At 39.5% G+C, this 18,613-nt stretch overlaps 1 protein-coding gene across 3 annotated transcripts in view; it reads right to left on the bottom strand.

Moving 5' to 3' along the window:
* Positions 1 to 18,613, bottom strand: part of WIPF3 (WAS/WASL interacting protein family member 3) — a 266,059-nt gene that overhangs the window by 165,360 nt on the left and 82,086 nt on the right. Inside the window, exon 2 of one of the 3 annotated variants that reach the window (XM_053714192.1) lies at positions 15,668 to 15,771. In XM_053714192.1, coding sequence (XP_053570167.1) covers positions 15,668 to 15,739 — 72 coding nt within the window. In that variant the 5' untranslated portion in view covers positions 15,740 to 15,771. Of the gene's footprint in view, positions 1 to 4,217; positions 4,315 to 15,667; positions 15,772 to 18,613 lie in introns of those variants that run through there. The other 2 variants (XM_053714193.1, XM_053714194.1) reach the window with 2 other exon arrangements.

The raw sequence follows: 18,613 nt of genomic DNA, 5'->3' as shown, positions 1-18,613 counted from the left end.
TCTCACCTCATCCGCGCGCTCTGTCCTTAACCCAGAGCTATCGCGCTTGCCTCTTAATTCTGGCAATTTAGATAATACTTCTGTCATAACAGTAGCCATGTCTTGCAAAGTGATTTGTAAGGGCCTCCCTGATGTACTTGGCGCCACAAAATCACGCACCTCCTGAGCGGGAGGCGAAGGAACTGACACGTGAGGAGAGTTAGTCAGCATAACTTCCCCCTCGTTGTCTGGTGATAATTTCTTTACATGTAAAGATTGACTTTTATTTAAAGTAACATCAATGCAATTAGTACACAAATTTCTATTGGGTTCCACATTGGCCTTTAAACATAGTGAACAAAGAGATTCATCTGTGTCAGACATGTTTAAACAGACTAGCAATGAGACTAGCAAGCTTGGTCACAGTCAAAACACACTGTCACAGGTCTGCTGTGACTGATTACCTCCCTCAAAATTAATTTTGAAGACCCCTGAGCTCTCTAGAGACGATCTGGATCATGGAGGATGAAGTAGACAGATTGTGACTGAATTTTTACTACGCAAAAAAGCGCTAAAATAGGCCCCTCCCACTCATATTACAACAGTGGGGAAGCTCAGATAACTGTTTCTATGCAGAAAACAAAGATGGCCATGTGGTAAAAATCATGCCCCAATAAGTTTTATCACCAAGTACCTCACAAAAAACGATTAACATGCCAGTAAACGTTTTAAACATACATTTTAAAAGTTATGAAGTGTTATTAATAAGCCTGCTACCAGTCGCTTTTACTGCAGTTAAGGCTCATACATTATTTCAGTATTAACAGTATTTTCAGAGTCAATTCCATTCCTTAGAAAAATACATTCAGTGTACACACACTCATCAGCCTAATACCAGTCGCTATCACTGCATTTAAGGCTGAACTTACGTTACATTGGTATCAGCAGTATTTTTTCAGTCAATTCCATTCCTCAGAAAAATAATTTACTGCACATACCTCGTTTGCAGGGGGGCCCTGCATGCTATTTCCCTTTTCTGAAGTTACCTCACTCCTCAGATGAGAACAGCCAGTGGATCTTAGTTACGTCTGCTAAGATCATAGAAAACGCAGGCAGATTCTTCTTCTAATGCTGCCTGAGAACAAACAGCACACTCTGGTGCCATTTAAAATAACAAACTTTTGATTGAAGAAATAAACTAAGTTAAAAAACACCACAGACCTCTCACAGCGACCTATCTTTAGTTAGGCTGCAAGAGAATGACTGAATATGACATGTGAGGGGAGGAGCTATATAGCAGCTCTGCTTGGGTGATCCTCTTGCAGCTTCCTGTTAGGAAGAGATATATTCCATAAGTAATGGATGACCCGTGGACTGACTACACTTAACAAGAGAAAAATACCTAACACCCTATTTGCACGTAAACCCGATCTCATATTCTCATGTACTAACTGGACATGAAAATATGAATATTTCACATTCCAATGTTCTTCACATACAAGAATATGTCCTATTTATTCATAAATACATATTTCTACATATATCTGATGTTTTTTATACAATATATATACTAGGTGATAAGCCTGTCCAGAGGCTAGTCTATTTAAAAAATATATATAAACCCCAAAGGTAATAATACAAAAAATAAAAAATGGAAAATTACAGAAAAAAAAAAAACAAAGCTATCCAAAATAAAAAATTTAAACTTAAACTAATACCATTATAAAAATATAAAATCCCCCCCCCAAATAAAAACACCCCCTAATCTAAACTACTAAAAGCCCTTTAAAAAGCCTTTTGTAGGACATTGCCCTAAGTTAAACAGCTGTTTTACTTTTAAAAAAATTACCAATTACCCCCTAACAGTAAAACCCCCCACCCAACCAACCCCCCAAAATAAAAAAATAAAAACTTAAGCTACCTATTGCCCCTAAAGGGGCATTTGTATGGGCATTTCCATTAAAAGGGCATTCAGCTCTTTTACTGCCCTTAAAAGGGCAATCAGCTCTTTTACAGCCCAAATAACCCTAAACTAAAAAAAAAGCCACCCCAAAAAAAAACAAAAAAACTAAGACTAAGCCCCAAATAGGTACTCACCGTTCCTGAAGTCCGGCAGTGAAGATCTTCTTCCAGGCGGCTCCATCATCTTCTATATTCATCTGGAGCGAAGGTGGCGCGGAGCAGTCTTCTCTGATGCGCGGATCCAGATTGGCGGTCCTCAGCGGCGGCAGTCCTCAACGGCGTGGAGGCTCCTCTTCATCTGATCTCCATTGTACACTAATAATTGAATGGAAGGTACCGCATTCAATTTGGGGTACCTTGCATTCCTATTGGCTGAAATTTTGAAATCAGCCAATAGGATTAGAGCTACTGAAATCCTATTGGCAGTTCAAATCAGCCAATAAGATTTCAGTAGCTCTCATCCTATTGGCTGACTTCAAAATTTCAGCCAATAGGAATGCAAGGTACTCCAAATTGAATGCGGTACCTTCCATGCAAGGTACCGCAGGGTGGTGAAAGAATCCACATTGTGCTCCACTCGTAATCTGGCCCAAAATGTTTGTAATAAAAAAGATTAAATTGACATGACAGTCAAAATTAAACTATCACAGTTTAGACAAAGCACACAATTTTAAGTGACTTTCCGATTTACTTCAACTGCATAAAAACTGTTGTTAAAGGGACATGAAAGTCAACATTTTTGTGACTCAAATAAATAATGCAATTTTAAAATACTTTTTAATTTAACCTCTATTATCATATTTACTTTATTTTATTTATATCCTTTGTTGAAAAGCATACCTAGATAGGCTCAGGAGCAGCAATGCACTGCAGGGAGAAAGCTGCTGATTGGTGGCTGCATATTGTTAGTGGCTCACTAGTTGTGTTCAGCTTGGTCTCAGCATTGCTGCCCTGAAGGGGTTAAACACAGTTATATGCGAGCAATAGAAAATTTTCTAACACATTAGAGCATTTCCTCTTTTAAAGGGACAGTCAACACCAGAATTTTTGTTGTTTAAAAAGATAGATCCCTTTATTACCCATTCCCCAGTTTTGAATAATAAACACAGTTATAATAATTCACGTTTTACCTCTGTAATTATCTTGTATCTAAGCCTCTGCATACTGCCCCCTTATTTCAGTTCTTTAGACAGACTTGCATTTTAGCCAATCAGTGCTCACTCCTCAGTAAATTCAGGTGCATGAGCTCAATGTTATCTATGTGAAACACATGAATTAACGCCTTCTAGTGGTGAAAAACTGTCAAAATGCTTTCAGATTAGAGACGGTCTTCAAGGGCAAAGAAATTAGCATATGAACCTAGTAGAACAAAGCAAAATTGGTGATAAAAATAAATTGATAAATTGGAAAGTTGTTTAAAATTACATGTCCTATCTGAATCATGAAAGTATTTTTTGGACTTGTCTGTCCCTTTAAGTCCCTTTACATGAAACTCAAAAAATTTCTTTCAGGATCTAGAGAGAGAACACAATTTTAAACAACTTTCAATTTACTTCTATTATCTAATTTGCTTCATTCTTTGGTATCCTTTATTGAAAAGCAGACTAAGGTAGGCTCAGGAGCTAGGAGTCTTGTCATTGTCTTACCAATATGTTCAGCTAGCTCACAGTAGTACATTGCTGTTCCTTCAAAAAAGGATGCCAAAAGAATGAAGAAAATTTGATAATAGAAGCAAATTAGAAAGTTGTTTAAAATTGCATAGTCTATCTGAATCATGGAATAAAAATGTGGGGTTTCATATCCCTTTACTATCTTTTAAACAGTGAATCTATCGTTTACAATTGTGCACTAGATTCTGAGAAAAAAAAGTTGTAAAGTATTATTTAAACTCAGATGACTAAAAATAATAGCGGGAGAACCATTTCTGATATACAGAAACATCATGTTTACATAAAACAGAGTCTTGTGGTTTCCATCACCGCTTCTGTGTTGTCTACAGAAGAAACAGGGCACCACATTAGGTGTAAATTATGCAGCTGGCTTCCTTATACTCCCGGAGCAGTAACACAATCATCAGTAGTACGTAACGTGCTTCACTACCGCATGCCGACCTTGGCAAGTGTTTGCTCTTTCCTTGGTATGATTACATTGTTTTCAAGTGAAGCCGCTCTCACTGTTAAGCCAGCTGAATATGTCATGTAAAAAAGAGGAAGACTGCTTGGAATACAGTAATTGTGTATCAAAATGAACAGGAAAAAAGTCTATTTTCCACTGACCTTTTCCATAAAAAAAACTTCCATAAGCTAAACAAGCCCAATAGAAAGTAACATGATTACACTGCCAGACCATCTCTCTTCCTTTTCCTCTGCTGTTCCCGGAGAGATAAGCGCTAGTCTAAAGCTATCAAGGCAGGACAGTGTGTTCCCCATGCTCTAACCCTGACTCAGTCACAATAAATAGCTTTCTAGTTTATAGTGTAATATGACACTGTACTGAGCAGGGCTGTCACATTAATGTAACGTATCAGTGTAAAAGAAAATCCTCAAATGTGTATTGTACTACAGCTTGCATTTAAAGGGACAGTTTACTAAAAAAACAAAATCTCCCTTTAATTTGTTTCCAATTATCCACTTTACCTGCTGGAGTTTATTAAATAGTTTACAAGTATTTCCTTTACCCTTATATTGGCATTTTAAATATTTGATTTAGCCTGTAGTATCCCCACCTATCCAGAAAGTTTTTGGCCTTAAGGCCAAGCTATGTAAATATACTCCCAGTGGGGTATAGATGAGATAAGGTAATAAAATGTTAAAGAGACACTGAACCCAAATGTTTTCTTTCGTGATTCAGATAGAGCATGCAATTTTAAGCAACGTTCTAATTTACTCCTATTTTCAAATTTTCTTCGTTCTCTTGCTATCTTTATTTGAAAAAGAAGGCATCTATACCATGGAGCCAGACAATTTTTGGTTCAGACCCTGGATAGCACTTGTTTATTGGTGGGTGAATGTATTCACCAATTAGCAAGCACAACCCAAGTTGTTCACCAAAAATGGGCCGGCATCTAAACTTACATTCTTGCTTTTCAAATAAAGAGAATGAAGAAAATGTGATAATAGGAGTAAATAAGAAAGTTGTTTAAAATTGCATGCTCTATCTGAATCACGAAAAATTGGGTTCAGTGTCCCTTTAACATTTTATATACTGTATATCTGTATATGTATTTATATATAAATATTGGCATATAAAATTATAATCCATATTGGGCATTATTTAATTAACCCCTGTTTTGCGCCCTTTGCATGCAAAGTTATCATGTACCAAATAAAAAATATCCGTCAGAAAAAGCCACCTCTGTGACTGCGCATGCGGGTAAGCAAACAGTCACAGAATCAAGGCTTCAGGAATTTCTCCACTATCAGTAAAAGCTACCATTATAACTCTCCATGCGCTGTTGCAGCATATTTGGAATGCAGTGACATGAAATAGCGCATGCGCAGTGCTAGGGTAGCTTTTTATGACAGGTAGCTTTTTTTGACAGAACACTTTCAAGAAACTTGCCTAGCTGCATTCATATGACAACTTATAACAAAATATCAATGAGATTGAAGCACTACAAAGTACATTGTTTTACTGTTATTTATACTTTCTCAAATATGCTCACGTTGCTAAAATATGAACTTACAAAACCATTTACTTTTTCAAAGGAACATCAAACTGCTATAACAAAATTCTCAAATATGTTAGATAACTTAACTAATGGTTTTCAACAGAAAATCACCATTAAAGTTTATGGCGATTTTTGTAGATAAATCATTAGATACGTTTTTCTTAAGGACTGTGATCGACCCCTATGTGTTTAAACCCTGCAGATGGATCTGGAGAAGCAACTCAGTACTGTGATATTACTGGACATGTATGGTGAGCCAATGACAAAAGGCAAATCTGTGTATCCACCAATCGCCAGACTTGTTCAACTCTGGAGCGGCTGTATATTGCTGCTCTAAAGCTATAACTCTGCTTTGAAAGGATCACTCAATGCAGTAGAATTGCATAATTAACAAGTACATAATTCAAAAACAATGCAATAACACCTACTCTAAATTTCAAATAAGCAGTAGAATTTTTTTCTGACAAATTTATTTTTATCCCCTTTTCCTGTCCACTGTATCATGTGACAGATATTAGCCAATCACAGACTAGTATATGTATACCCTGTGAGCTTGTGCACATGCTCAGTAGGATTTTGTTCCCCAAAAAGTGTGAATATAAAGAGACCGTGCCAATTTTGATAATGGAAGTAAATTGGAAAGTGTCTTAAAACTACGTGTTCTATCTGAATAATTAAAGTTTATTTTGACTTGAGTGTCCCTTTAAATGTCAAGAGAAAGATGCTTAAAAAAGGTGTTTTGTGATGGATTAGAATAAGAAAATGTATGCTTACCTGATAAATTTGCTTCTTTTTAGACACGATGAGTCCACGGATCATCATTCTTACTTATAGGATATTCACCTCCTGGTCAGCAGGAGGAGGCAAAGAGCACCACAGCAGAGCTGTTAAATAGCTCCTCCCTTCCCTCCCACTCCAGTCATTCGACCGAAGTTAGGAAGAGAAAGGAAAAGCCAAGGTGCAGAGGTGTCTGAAGTTTATAATAAAAAAACAACCTGTCTAAAAGGTAAGCATACATTTTCTTTTCTTTTTAAAGACACGATGAGTCCATGGATTATCATCCTTACTTATGGGAAACAATACCCAAGCTCAGACACTCTTCGAGCTGAAGAAATAGCAACAAGAAATAAAACTTTCCAAGATAACAACTTAATATCTAAGGAATGCATAGGCTCAAACGGAGCCCCTTGAAGAACTTTAAGAACTAAATTTAGACTCCATAGAGGAGTAACTGGTTTGAACACAGGCCTGATCCTAACCAAGGCCTGACAAAAAGATTGTACATCTGGGACATCTGCCAGATGTTTGTGTAACAAAATAGATAAGGCAGAGATCTGACCCTTTAGGGAACTTGTCGATAAACCCTTCTCCAAACCTTCTTGGAGAAAAGACAAAATTCTGGGAATCTTAACTCAACTCCATGAGTAGCCCTTGGATTCACACCAATAGAGATATTTACGCCATATCTTATGGTAAATCTTTCTAGTTACAGGCTTATGCGCCTGAATCAAGGTCTCTATGACCGAATCAGAAAAACCCAGCTTGGATAGGATTAAGCGTTCAATCTCCAAGCAGTCAGCTTCAGAGAAACTAGATTTGGGTGAAGGAAGGGTCCTTGAATGAGAAGGTCCTTCCTCAACGGAAGTCTCCAAGGTGGCAGGGATGACATGTCCACCAGATCGGCATACCAAATCCTGCGAGGCCAAGCAGGGGCAATGAGGATCACCAACGCCTTCTCCTGTTTGATTTGAGCAATGACCAGAGGAAGAAGTGCAAACAGGGGAAATAGGTATGCTAGGCTGAAGGACCAAGGAACTGCCAGAGCATCTATCAGTTCCGCCTGGGGATCCCTGGACCTTGACCCGTATATCGGGAGCTTGGTATTCTGACGAGATGCCATGAGATCTAACTCTGGCCGACCCCATTTGAGAATCAGGTTGGAAAATACTTCCGGATGGAGTTCCCACTCATCCGGATGAAAAGACTGACTGCTCAGAAAACCCCCCTCCCAGTTGTCCACCCCTGGGATGTGGATCGCTGACAGATGGCAAGAATGAGCCTCCATCCACCGGATTATGTTGGTTACCTCGGTCATCGCTAAGGAACTCCTCGTTTCTCCCTGATGATTGATGTAAGCCACTGTCGTTATGTTGTCCGACTGGAATCTGATGAACTGGGCCGAAGCCAACTGAGGACAGGCCAGAAGAGCATTGAATATCGCTCTTAGTTCCAGGATGTTTATAGGAAGAACAGACTCTGTCTGAGTCCATGCTCCCTGAGCCTTTAGGGAACCCCAGACAACTCCCCATCCTAAAAGGCTGGTGTCTGTTGTCACAATCACCCAGGAAGGTCTGCGAAAGCAGGTTCCCTGGGATAGATAATCAAGAGACAACCACCATTGAAGAGAGTCCCTCGTCTCCTGTTCCAGGGTTATTCGAGGAGACAAATCTGCATAATCTCCATTTCACTGCCTGAGCATGTTCAAATGCAGAGGCCTGAGGTGAAACCGAGCAAACGGTGTGATGTCCATTGCCGCCACCATCAGTCCGTTTACTTCCATGCACTGAGCCACTGACGGCCGAGGATTGGACTGAAGGGCTCGACAGGTATCTAGAATCTTTGATTTTCTGACCTCTGTCAGAAAAATCCTCATAGATATAGAATCGATTAGAGTTCCCAAGAAAGTCACTCTTGTCTTTGGGATTAAGAAACTCTTTTTCCAGATTTACCTTCCACCCGTGAGTTCTCAGGAAGGATAGGACAATGAGGGTATGAGAGCTTGCTTGTTGACAAGATGGTGCCTGGATTAGAATATCGTCCAGATAAGACGCCACCGCAATGCCCTGTGGTTTTAGAACCGCCCGCAGAGACCCCAGAACCTTTGTTAAAATTCTGGGTGCCGTGGCTAGCCCGAAAGGAAGAGCCACAAACTGAAAGTGTTTGTCCAGAAAAACAAACCTTAGGAACTTGTGATGATCTCTGTGGATAGAAACATGTAGATATGCATCCTTTAAGTTCACTGTCGTCATAAATTGACCCTCCTGGATCAATGGAAAAATGGTACAAATAGTTTCCATCTTGAAAGATGGAACTCTGAGAAACTTGTTTAGACTCTTGAGGTCTAAGATCCCTCCTTTTTGGGAACTACAAACAGATTTGAATAAAAACCCTGCCCGTGTTCCTGTACAGGAATGGTAATAATTACTCCCAGGGAGGAGAGGTCTCTTACACAATGTAAGAACGCCTCTCTTTTTATCTGGTTTGCAGATAATCTTGAAAGAAGAAATCTTCCTCAGGGAGGAAAATTTTTGAACTCCAGTTTGTATCCCTGGGACACTATTTCTATAGCCCAGGGATCCTGAACATCCCGCACCCAAGCCTGAACGAAGAAAGAAAGTCTGCCCCCTACCAGATCTGGTCCCGGATTGGGGGCATGCCCTTCATGCTGTTTTGGATTTAGCAGCAGGCTTCTTGGACTGTTTTCCCTTGTTCCAAGGCTGGTTGGGTCTCCACGTAGGCTTAGATTGTGAAAAGTTTCCTTCCTGTTTAGAGGAGGACGAGAAAGAATTTCCCTTGAAATTTTGAAAGTGACGAAAATTACTTTGTCGTCCCTCTTGTTTACATCTCTTATACCGAGGAAGGAGATGACCCTTACCTCCCGTGATATCACAGATAATTTTCATTCAGGCCAGGTCCAAACAAGGTCTTTCCCTTGTAAGGAATTGCTAGAAGCTTAGACTTGGATGACACGTCCACAGACCAAGGTTTTAACCATAAGGCTCTGCGGACTAGGATAGAGAACCCTGAACTCTTAGCTGCCAATTTAGTAATTTGCAGAGAAGCATCCGTAATAAAAGCATTGGCTAACTTCAGAGCTTTAATCCTATCTTGGATCTCCTCTAAAGAAGTCTCAGACTTAAGAGACTCGGACAGAGCATCAAACCAATAAGCTGCCGCACTAGTGACAGTAGCAATGCACGCAGCCGGCTGCAATAGCAGACCCTGGTGAACATAAATCTTTTTAAGTAGACCCTCCAACTTCTTGTCCATGGGGTCTTTAAAGACACAACTATCCTCAATAGGAATAGTAGTTTCGCTTGGCTAAGGTGGAGATAGCCCCTTCCACCTTAGGAACCGAATGCCAAGTTTCCTTGACAGCTTCAGCTATAGGAAACATCTTTTTGAAAATAGAAGAAGGAGAGAAGGGAATACCTGGTCTCTCCCATTCCTTAGAAACAATCTCCGAAGCTCGCTTAGGAACTGGAAAAACATCTGAGTAAGTAGGAACTTCGAAATATCTGTCCAATTTACTTGATTTCGCAGGAACGACTACTACTGTGGAATCACAGTCGTCTAAAGTAACCAAAACCTCCCTGAGTAACAGGCTGAGGTGTTCTAGTTTAACTCTGAGTCTGAAATTTCGCCTTCTGATGGAACCTCTATACCCTCCATCTCAGTTCCCTGGGAGGGTACCTCTGAGACTGCCACCATGGCATCAGAAACCTCACTGATAACATGGTTGTCTTTCCTCTTACGCTTGCCTTGTAGCATAGGAAAAGCAGATAACGCATCAGAAATTGTGGAAGACATAAGCGCAGCTATGTCCTTTAAAGTAACATTCATGAAGTATCATTCATCTAAATACATTTTAGCTTATTTTGGGATAGGCGTATAAACAAAGACTGGTAACTGCCACAAACGTACACAGACTCAGAAAAAAAATCTTGATGTTTAAAGGGACACTGAACCCAAATTTTTTCTTTCGTGATTCAGATAGAGCATGCAATTTTAAGCAACTTTCTAATTTACTCCTATTATCAAATTTTCTTCATTCTCTTGGTATCTTTATTTGAAATGCAAGAATGTAAATTTAGATGCCAGCCCATTTTTTGTGAACAACCTTGGTTGTTTTTGCTGATTGGTGGATACATTCATCCACCAATGAACAAGTGCTTTCCAGGGTTCTGAACCAAACAAATAGCTTAGATGCCATCTTTTTCAAATAAAGATAGCAAGAGAACGAAGAAAAATTGATAATAGGAGTAAATTAGAAAGCTGCTTAAAAATGCATGCTCTATCTGAATCACAAAATAAAAAAAATGTGTTCAGTGTCCCTTTAAAGAAAGAACAGAGATGAGGCTAATGTCAGAATAGAAAAGCAATGGGTGTGGTGCAAATTGTGAAATGAGGATGGTTAATTATTCAGGGACGAGGAAGTGAAAAGCGAGACATAAACCACTGGATAACTGCATTGTGGCCTCCAGGCCTTAAAGGGATATTGTACAGTACACTAGATTTTTCATTGCATAAATGTTTTGCAGATGATCCATTTATAGAACATATATGTGAGTCTTTTTGTAACAGTGTATAGTTTTGCTTATTTTTTTAATAACATTGTGATTTTTAGACTCCTAACCAAGCCCCACAGTGTCAGATGTATACGCACGTTTACAGACTCCAGCTGGCTCCTGTTTATGCTATCTGTCTTTTCATATGCAGGGAAGGGGGGGGGGGGTCTGCTCTTCTTGTTTTCCCAGACCCTTTCAGTGGGTTTCCAAGACTAATCTCATCAATAGTGCTAAACCGGAAGCTTGTTAAAAGTTTTATACTGGATTTTTAGATCAGTATCTGTGCAAATTTCTCTTTATAGTAGTGTCTATTACATGCAGTTATATAAAATTGGTGTACACTGTCCCTTTAAGTAAAACAACAACTTTTTTTAAACTACATAAATTCTACAGCTACAGTTTAATGGCAGTGCATATTCTGATCACTAATCAACTGTCAAGTGTTCATTTCCACTGAGGGTATTTACAAGAATCTTGAATTGCTGAGCAGTTCTTAAGACAACAGCACTCTAAAGGATAAGTTGTCCAGAAGCCAAAAGGTTACTTAGTTCATTGTACTGAAAACAAAATGAGTTTCCCATATGCTGCAGGAGACAGCTGCCTATTGTTTCTATTTGGAAATATCAGAGATTGACTCTTTCCCTCAGCTACAAGGGAAAGAGAAAAGCTGTAAATGGATATCAGTTTTTGCCCTGCATGTCGCCAGGTGGGGACAACTGAGAGCACAACTGTAACCATATGTCACATTCCACTGTCACTTGATAGGTAAAGAAGAAAGTCTGCACAGAACAAATGCAACAACATGAGACAGCCTACAGTAATGTCATGTTTTAACATCATTGTTTTATCACTGAAGCTATAATGTGAGCTAAAAATAACAGTCAATGCTAAACATACAGGAAAGTAAAGGTGTCTGCATAATAAACAATAATGCAGATTTAATTTTCATCTTAATGCGTACTTAATTCTAGAACTTAACCATTTGCCGCTGTTATGCCGTTGTATTTCGTCCAAACGGCGCTGGGATTTAGCGCCGTTATGACGGAATACAACGTCTTAGCTAACGGCTGTCCTGAAGCCTTCTGAGCTTCCTGGATTTGATCGCCGTCTGGAGGGCGTTGCTAGCGTTATAGGGACGACCCCAGACCCGATCCAATAATTGAAATCTTGCGATCCTCGGCAGGAAAGAGTTAATGTGTTATACTTGATAATTAGATTGCAAGAGTGTATTTACTATTTAGGTAGTATGCAGCACACATGCATGGTGAGGTGTTTTTAGGTAGTATGCAGTACACGTGCATGGTGAGGTGTATTTAGGTAGTATGCAGTACATGTGCATGGTGAGGTGTATTTAGGTACTATGCAGTACATGAGCATGGTGAGGTGTATTTAGGTAGTATGCAGCACACGTGCATGGTGAGGTGTATTTAGGTAGTATGCAGCAGACGTGCATGGTGAGGTGTATTTAGGTAGTATGCAGCACGTGTGCATGGTGAGGTGTGTTTAGGTAGTATGCCGTACATGTGCATGGTGAGGTGTATTTAGGTAGTATGCAGTACACGTGCATGGTGAGGTGTATTTAGGTAGTATGCAGTACATGTGCATGGTGAGGTGTATTTAGGTAGTATGCAGTACATGAGCATGGTGAGGTGTATTTAGGTAGTATGCAGCACACGTGCATGGTGAGGTGTATTTAGGTAGTATGCAGCAGACGTGCATGGTGAGGTGTATTTAGGTAGTATGCAGCATGTGTGCATGGTGAGGTGTGTTTAGGTAGTATGCCGTACATGTGCATGGTGAGGTGTATTTAGGTAGTATGCAGTACACGTGCATGGTGAGGTGTATTTAGGTAGTATGCAGTACATGTGCATGGTGAGGTGTATTTAGGTAGTATGCAGTACATGTGCATGGTGAGGTGTATTTAGGTAGTATGCCGTACATGTGCATGGTGAGGTGTATTTAGGTAGTATGCAGTACATGTGCATGGTGAGGTGTATTTAGGTAGTATGCAGTACACGTGCATGGTGAGGTGTATTTAGGTAGTATGCAGTACACGTGCATGGTGAGGTGTATTTAGGTAGTATGCAGTACATGTGCATGGTGAAGTGTATTTAGGTAGTATGCAGTACATAGCATGGTGAGGTGTATTTAGGTAGTATGCAGTACACGTGCATGGTGAGGTGTATTTAGGTAGTATGCAGTACACGTGCATGGTGAGGTGTGTTTAGGTAGTATGCAGCACATGTGCATGGTGAGGTGTATTTAGGTAGTATGCAGCACACGTGCATGGTGAGGTGTATTTAGATGATATGCAGTACACGTGCATGGTAAGGTGTATTTAGGTAGTATGCAGTACACGTGCATGGTGAGGTGTATTTAGGTAGTATGCCGTACACGTGCATGGTGAGGTGTATTTAGGTAGTATGCAGTACACGTGCATGGTGAGGTGTGTTTAGGTAGTATGCAGTACATGTGCATGGTGAGGTGTATTTAGGTAGTATGCAGTACACGTGCACGGTGAGGTGTATATAGGTAGTATGCAGTACACGTGCATGGTGAGGTGTATATAGGTAGTATGCAGTACACTTGCATGGTAAGGTGTATTTAGGTAGTATGCAGTACACGTGCATGGTGAGGTGTATATAGGTAGTATGCAGTACATGTGCATGGTGAGGTGTATATAGGTAGTATGCAGTACACTTGCATGGTGAGTGTGTTTAGGTAGTATGCAGTACATGTGCATGGTGTGGTGTATTTAGGTAGTATACAGTACATGAGCATGGTGATGTGTATTTAGGTAGTATGCAGTACACGTGCACGGTGAGGTGTATTTAGGTACTATGCAGTACACATGAATGGTGAGGTGTATTTAGGTAGTATACAGTACATGTGCATGCTGAGGTGTATTTACGTAGTATGCAGTACACGTGCACGGTGAGGTGTATTTACGTAGTATGCAGTACACGTGCATGGTGAGGTGTATTTAGGTAGTATGCAGTACAAGTGCATGGTGAGGTGTATATAGGTAGTATGCAGTACACGTGCATGGTGAAGTGTATTTAGGTAGTATGCAGTACATGTGCATGGTGAGGTGTATTTAGGTAGTATGCAGTACACGTGCATGGTGAGGTGTATTTAGGTAGTATGCAGTACACGTGCATGATGAGGTGTATTTAGGTAGTATGCAGTACATGAGCATGGTGAGGTGTATTTAGGTAGTATGCAGTACATGTGCATGGTGAGGTGTATTTAGGTAGTATGCAGTACATGTGCACGGTGAGGTGTATACAGGTAGTATGCAGTACATGTGCATGATGAGGTGTATATAGGTAGTATGCAGCACACGTGCATGGTGAGTTGTATTTAGGTAGTATGCAGTACATGTGCATGGTGAGGTGTATTTAGGTAGTATGCAGCATACGTGCATGGTGAGGTGTATTTAGGTAGTATGCAGTACACGTGCATGGTGAGGTGTATTTAGGTAGTATGCAGTACACGTGCATGGTGAGGTGTATTTAGGTAGTATGCAGTACACGTGCATGGTGAGGTGTATTTAGGTAGTATGCAGCATACGTGCATGGTGAGGTGTATTTAGGTAGTATGCAGTACACGTGCATGGTGAGGTGTATTTAGGTAGTATGCAGTACATGTGCATGGTGAGATGTATTTAGGTAGTATGCAGCACATGTGCATGGTGAGGTGTATTTAGGTAGTATGCAGTACATGTGCATGGTGAGGTGTATTTAGGTAGTATGCAGCACATGTGCATGGTGAGGTGTATTTAGGTAGTATGCAGCACATGTGCATGGTGAGGTGCATTTAGGTAGTATGCAGTACATGTGCATGGTGAGGTGTATTTAGGTAGTATGCAGTACATGAACATGGTGAGGTGTATTTAGGTAGTATGCAGTACATGTGCATGGTGAGGTGTATTTAGGTAGTATGCAGTACATGTGCATGGTGAGGTGTATTTAGGTAGTATGCAGTACATGTGCATGGTGAGGTGTATTTAGGTAGTATGCAGTACACGTGCATGGTGAGGTATATTTAGGTAGTATGCAGTACACGTGCACGGTGAGTTGTATTTAGGTAGTATGCAGTACACGTGCACGGTGAGGTTTATTTAGGTAGTATGCAGTACATGTGCCATGGTGAGGTGTATTTAGGTAGTAAAGCTAAGGCGAAATGCGCATCAGACGAACGTAACCTGGTTACCTTTTTACTGTTCCTGCTACATGATATAGAAAGAGGTGCAGGAGGCTTTTTGCAGCTTAATCTAAGGTAAGACGTTAAGATGACTAAGGTGTAGACTGTCCCTTTAAGCTACTATTAACACCATTAACTATTACTATTAATGCTATTTTATTCAAGAGATTTTGATGTAAATCAAGGAGATAGTAAACTGGTCCTATGATCTGGCAAATGGCTATGCATACATACACACTAAAAAAGCATTATATTTTATAATGAAGGTTTATGTTTAATGTTACATACATCAAACTATTTCTATTGCCTATTGCAGTTTTCTAGCTACCATATCCCTTTCAAGAACTGAATATAAGGAGTCCTAGTTTTAATTCTTTTGCATCTTTTGTTCCTAAACATTTTCTATGTACTAATCACCAAATGTGTCCTTGCAAAACACTCATACTATCCCTATTAACTACAATTCATCTTTGTATCCTTCTATAACTTAAGCTGAGCCTACCTGGGTTGGTGCAGGTGGGCCACGAAATGGTGGCGGTGGTGCAGGTGGGGGTGGAGGGGGAGGAGCCGACATAGCTCAGGTATCAAATCACTTTTACCGCTGTCCTGAAATAAAACATTACAAAATGATCTTGTTGAAACTTGTACATGACACAGGCAAACAATGATAAAACACATCAATGCTGATCTATTTATATATATGCTGCTATTTACTAAGCAATCAAAGAGATATTTATTGCTTGTATGGAACAGTTTAATCTAAATCAATAATAAAGATTATAGGGACAATATACTCCAGCAAGTAAAAAGGATTAATGACAACACATTAAAGGAAAGACACTTTTACAGCATAATGTCCCTTTAATTAAGAACATTATGACTTTCACTGTGACAAATTAAGGGAGGGAGAGAGAGAGAGAGACTGGGACACCTTAGGTTATTTATATACAATCTTTAGCAAAATAAAATGCATCTAATTATTAGGTTAGTTAATCATAATAAGTGTGGCCTTTGTTGCTTAAAAAGTAATGTTAAGGCATGTTTGTTATAAATCATCATAATGATCCTTAGAATTAAGAAAATCAAATGTTGCTTACATGTGTACAATGGCGCACAAACACTTTGTTTTGTTCAAATATCAAATTAAAATAAATATTTATATATACAGGCATATCTGGTAAAGTTCTCCACAAAACAATAGGTTAGGATAGAAATATCTAGATCTGATGTGCTACTGTATAGGTTTTCTTAGTTTAAAGCTCCATTACATCATTTATATATTAGAATTCAAAAGAGCATGCATTTCTAGCACTATCAACCCACAAAGGGGTTAAATATACAGTTAAAGTACCACTCTGGAGCAGCAGAAAATTGCTGGTTCTGATTGGAGACTGACAGTGAGCCAATAAGCACAGGCACACCTAGATAGTGCTAACCAATTAAAGTATGCTATTTTTCCACTAAAACGGCCCTTTAATTATTGCATCTATATAAATGACTTTATTGGTCAGCTGTGCAGTTTCTCCATTTGACTTTTAGGTTAAACAATAAGACTATTTACCACACTAACCATCTGCTTTCAAAAACATTCTACCCAAAAGAACAGCTGAAGACACAGTAGACAGCCTTCAAGGCCGCAGGCTGGTGTCACACAACAACGTAAGAGAATAAACAGAAATCATCATTTGCTCAGATAAGGGCACACAACCTTTTTCATCCAATGGGCCAGATTGGAATTTTTGCTCACTTGCTATCAATTTCAGAGATACTACATCCTTATATCATTTTTACACGAACTAAGTCACACAATTAATTATTGAGCTCAAGAATAGAAGGGCTGATACGCTAAATCTAGATACAGTCAACTTTAACCACTTAACTGCTGAGTCATTTCCACCTCTGTGCCGAGCTGTTTTGGAGATTTTAGGTGCTGCTGATATTTAATAACCACTGCAGGCCATTTTTCAGTGATAAACCCACACATATTACATATTGGAGGTTTTCAGAAGGCCCAACAGATTCAAACTATATCATTATTTTATGTATCATCACGTTAGAATTCTGCAACAAATTATGTTTTTGTAATAAAATTTAAATAAATTGGCAATGAATAGTATGTTTAAAGTGAATGTAAAGTTTCATCAAGTAGTGCCTGGTTTTTAAAAATACTATTAAAAACAGGGGCATTTTCATTGATTAAACTTTACATTGCACAATATTTGTAGAAATACTTACCTCTTCATCTTGAAAGCCGCTCCAGCGCTTCGCCAGCCCGTCGCAAGCCTCTTCCTACGTCAGCAATGACGATTCCGGCTTCCCCCCGGGGGAAGCATTGCCTAAAGCAACTCTGTGATTGGAGAAAGGCCAGAATTGTAATTTCTGACGTAGGAAGAGGCTTGCGACAGGGTGGCGAAGCGCTGGAGCAGCTTTCAAGACGAAGAGGTAAGTATTTCTACAAATATTGTGCAATGTAAAGTTTCATCAATGAAAGTGCCCCTGTTTTTAATAGTATTTTTAAAAACCAGGCACTACTTGATGAAACTTTAAATTCACTTTAAGTAAGGAAAAATAAGTGGTTATGCTCATATAAATTAGTAAGGGCCTTTGTGTTCAGTTCTATAACTTTGATGTGCACATAGAAGCTCCCATGGGCCTCTTCTCACATTTATTCACACCTGCTAATCACTATTACCACAATGACCACCTGGCTATTTAAACTTATATAGGGACTTTTGTTTTAAAGAGGGGCTTCTGGGCTTTAAAACAAGGGGTTTTGGGGGTCTCTAAGTCTTTTTGATGGCCTATTATAAGTGCATAGAGACCCTTTCATAAAAATAAAAATTAAAAAAGCTTTCAAATTTTAATAAACAAGGTTGTAAAAAAAACATAATTTATGCTTACCTGATAAATTTATTTCTCTTGTAGTGTATCCAGTCCACGGATCATCCATTACTTGTGGGATATTCTCCTTCCCAACAGGAAGTTGCAAGAGGATCACCCACAGCAGAGCTGCTATATAGCTCCTCCCCTCACTGCCATATCCAGTCATTCGACCGAAACAAGCAGAGAAAGGAGAAACCATAGGGTGCAGTGGTGACTGTAGTTTAATTAAAATTTAGACCTGCCTGAAAAGGACAGGGGGCGGGCCGTGGACTGGATACACTACAAGAGAAATAAATTTATCAGGTAAGCATAAATTTTGTTTTCTCTTGTTAAGTGTATCCAGTCCACGGATCATCCATTACTTGTGGGATACCAATACCAAAGCTAAAGTACACGGATGATGGGAGGGACAAGGCAGGAACTTAAACGGAAGGAACCACTGCCTGTAGAACCTTTCTCCCAAAAACAGCCTCCGAAGAAGCAAAAGTATCAAATTTGTAAAATTTGGAAAAAGTATGAAGGGAAGACCAAGTTGTAGCCTTGCAAATCTGTTCAACAGAGGCCT

The sequence above is a fragment of the Bombina bombina genome, chromosome 5 (assembly GCF_027579735.1).
Source record: "Bombina bombina isolate aBomBom1 chromosome 5, aBomBom1.pri, whole genome shotgun sequence".
In the NCBI taxonomy this organism is placed as follows: Eukaryota; Metazoa; Chordata; class Amphibia; order Anura; family Bombinatoridae; genus Bombina; species Bombina bombina.
This window is presented reverse-complemented; position numbering and strand designations above follow the sequence as displayed.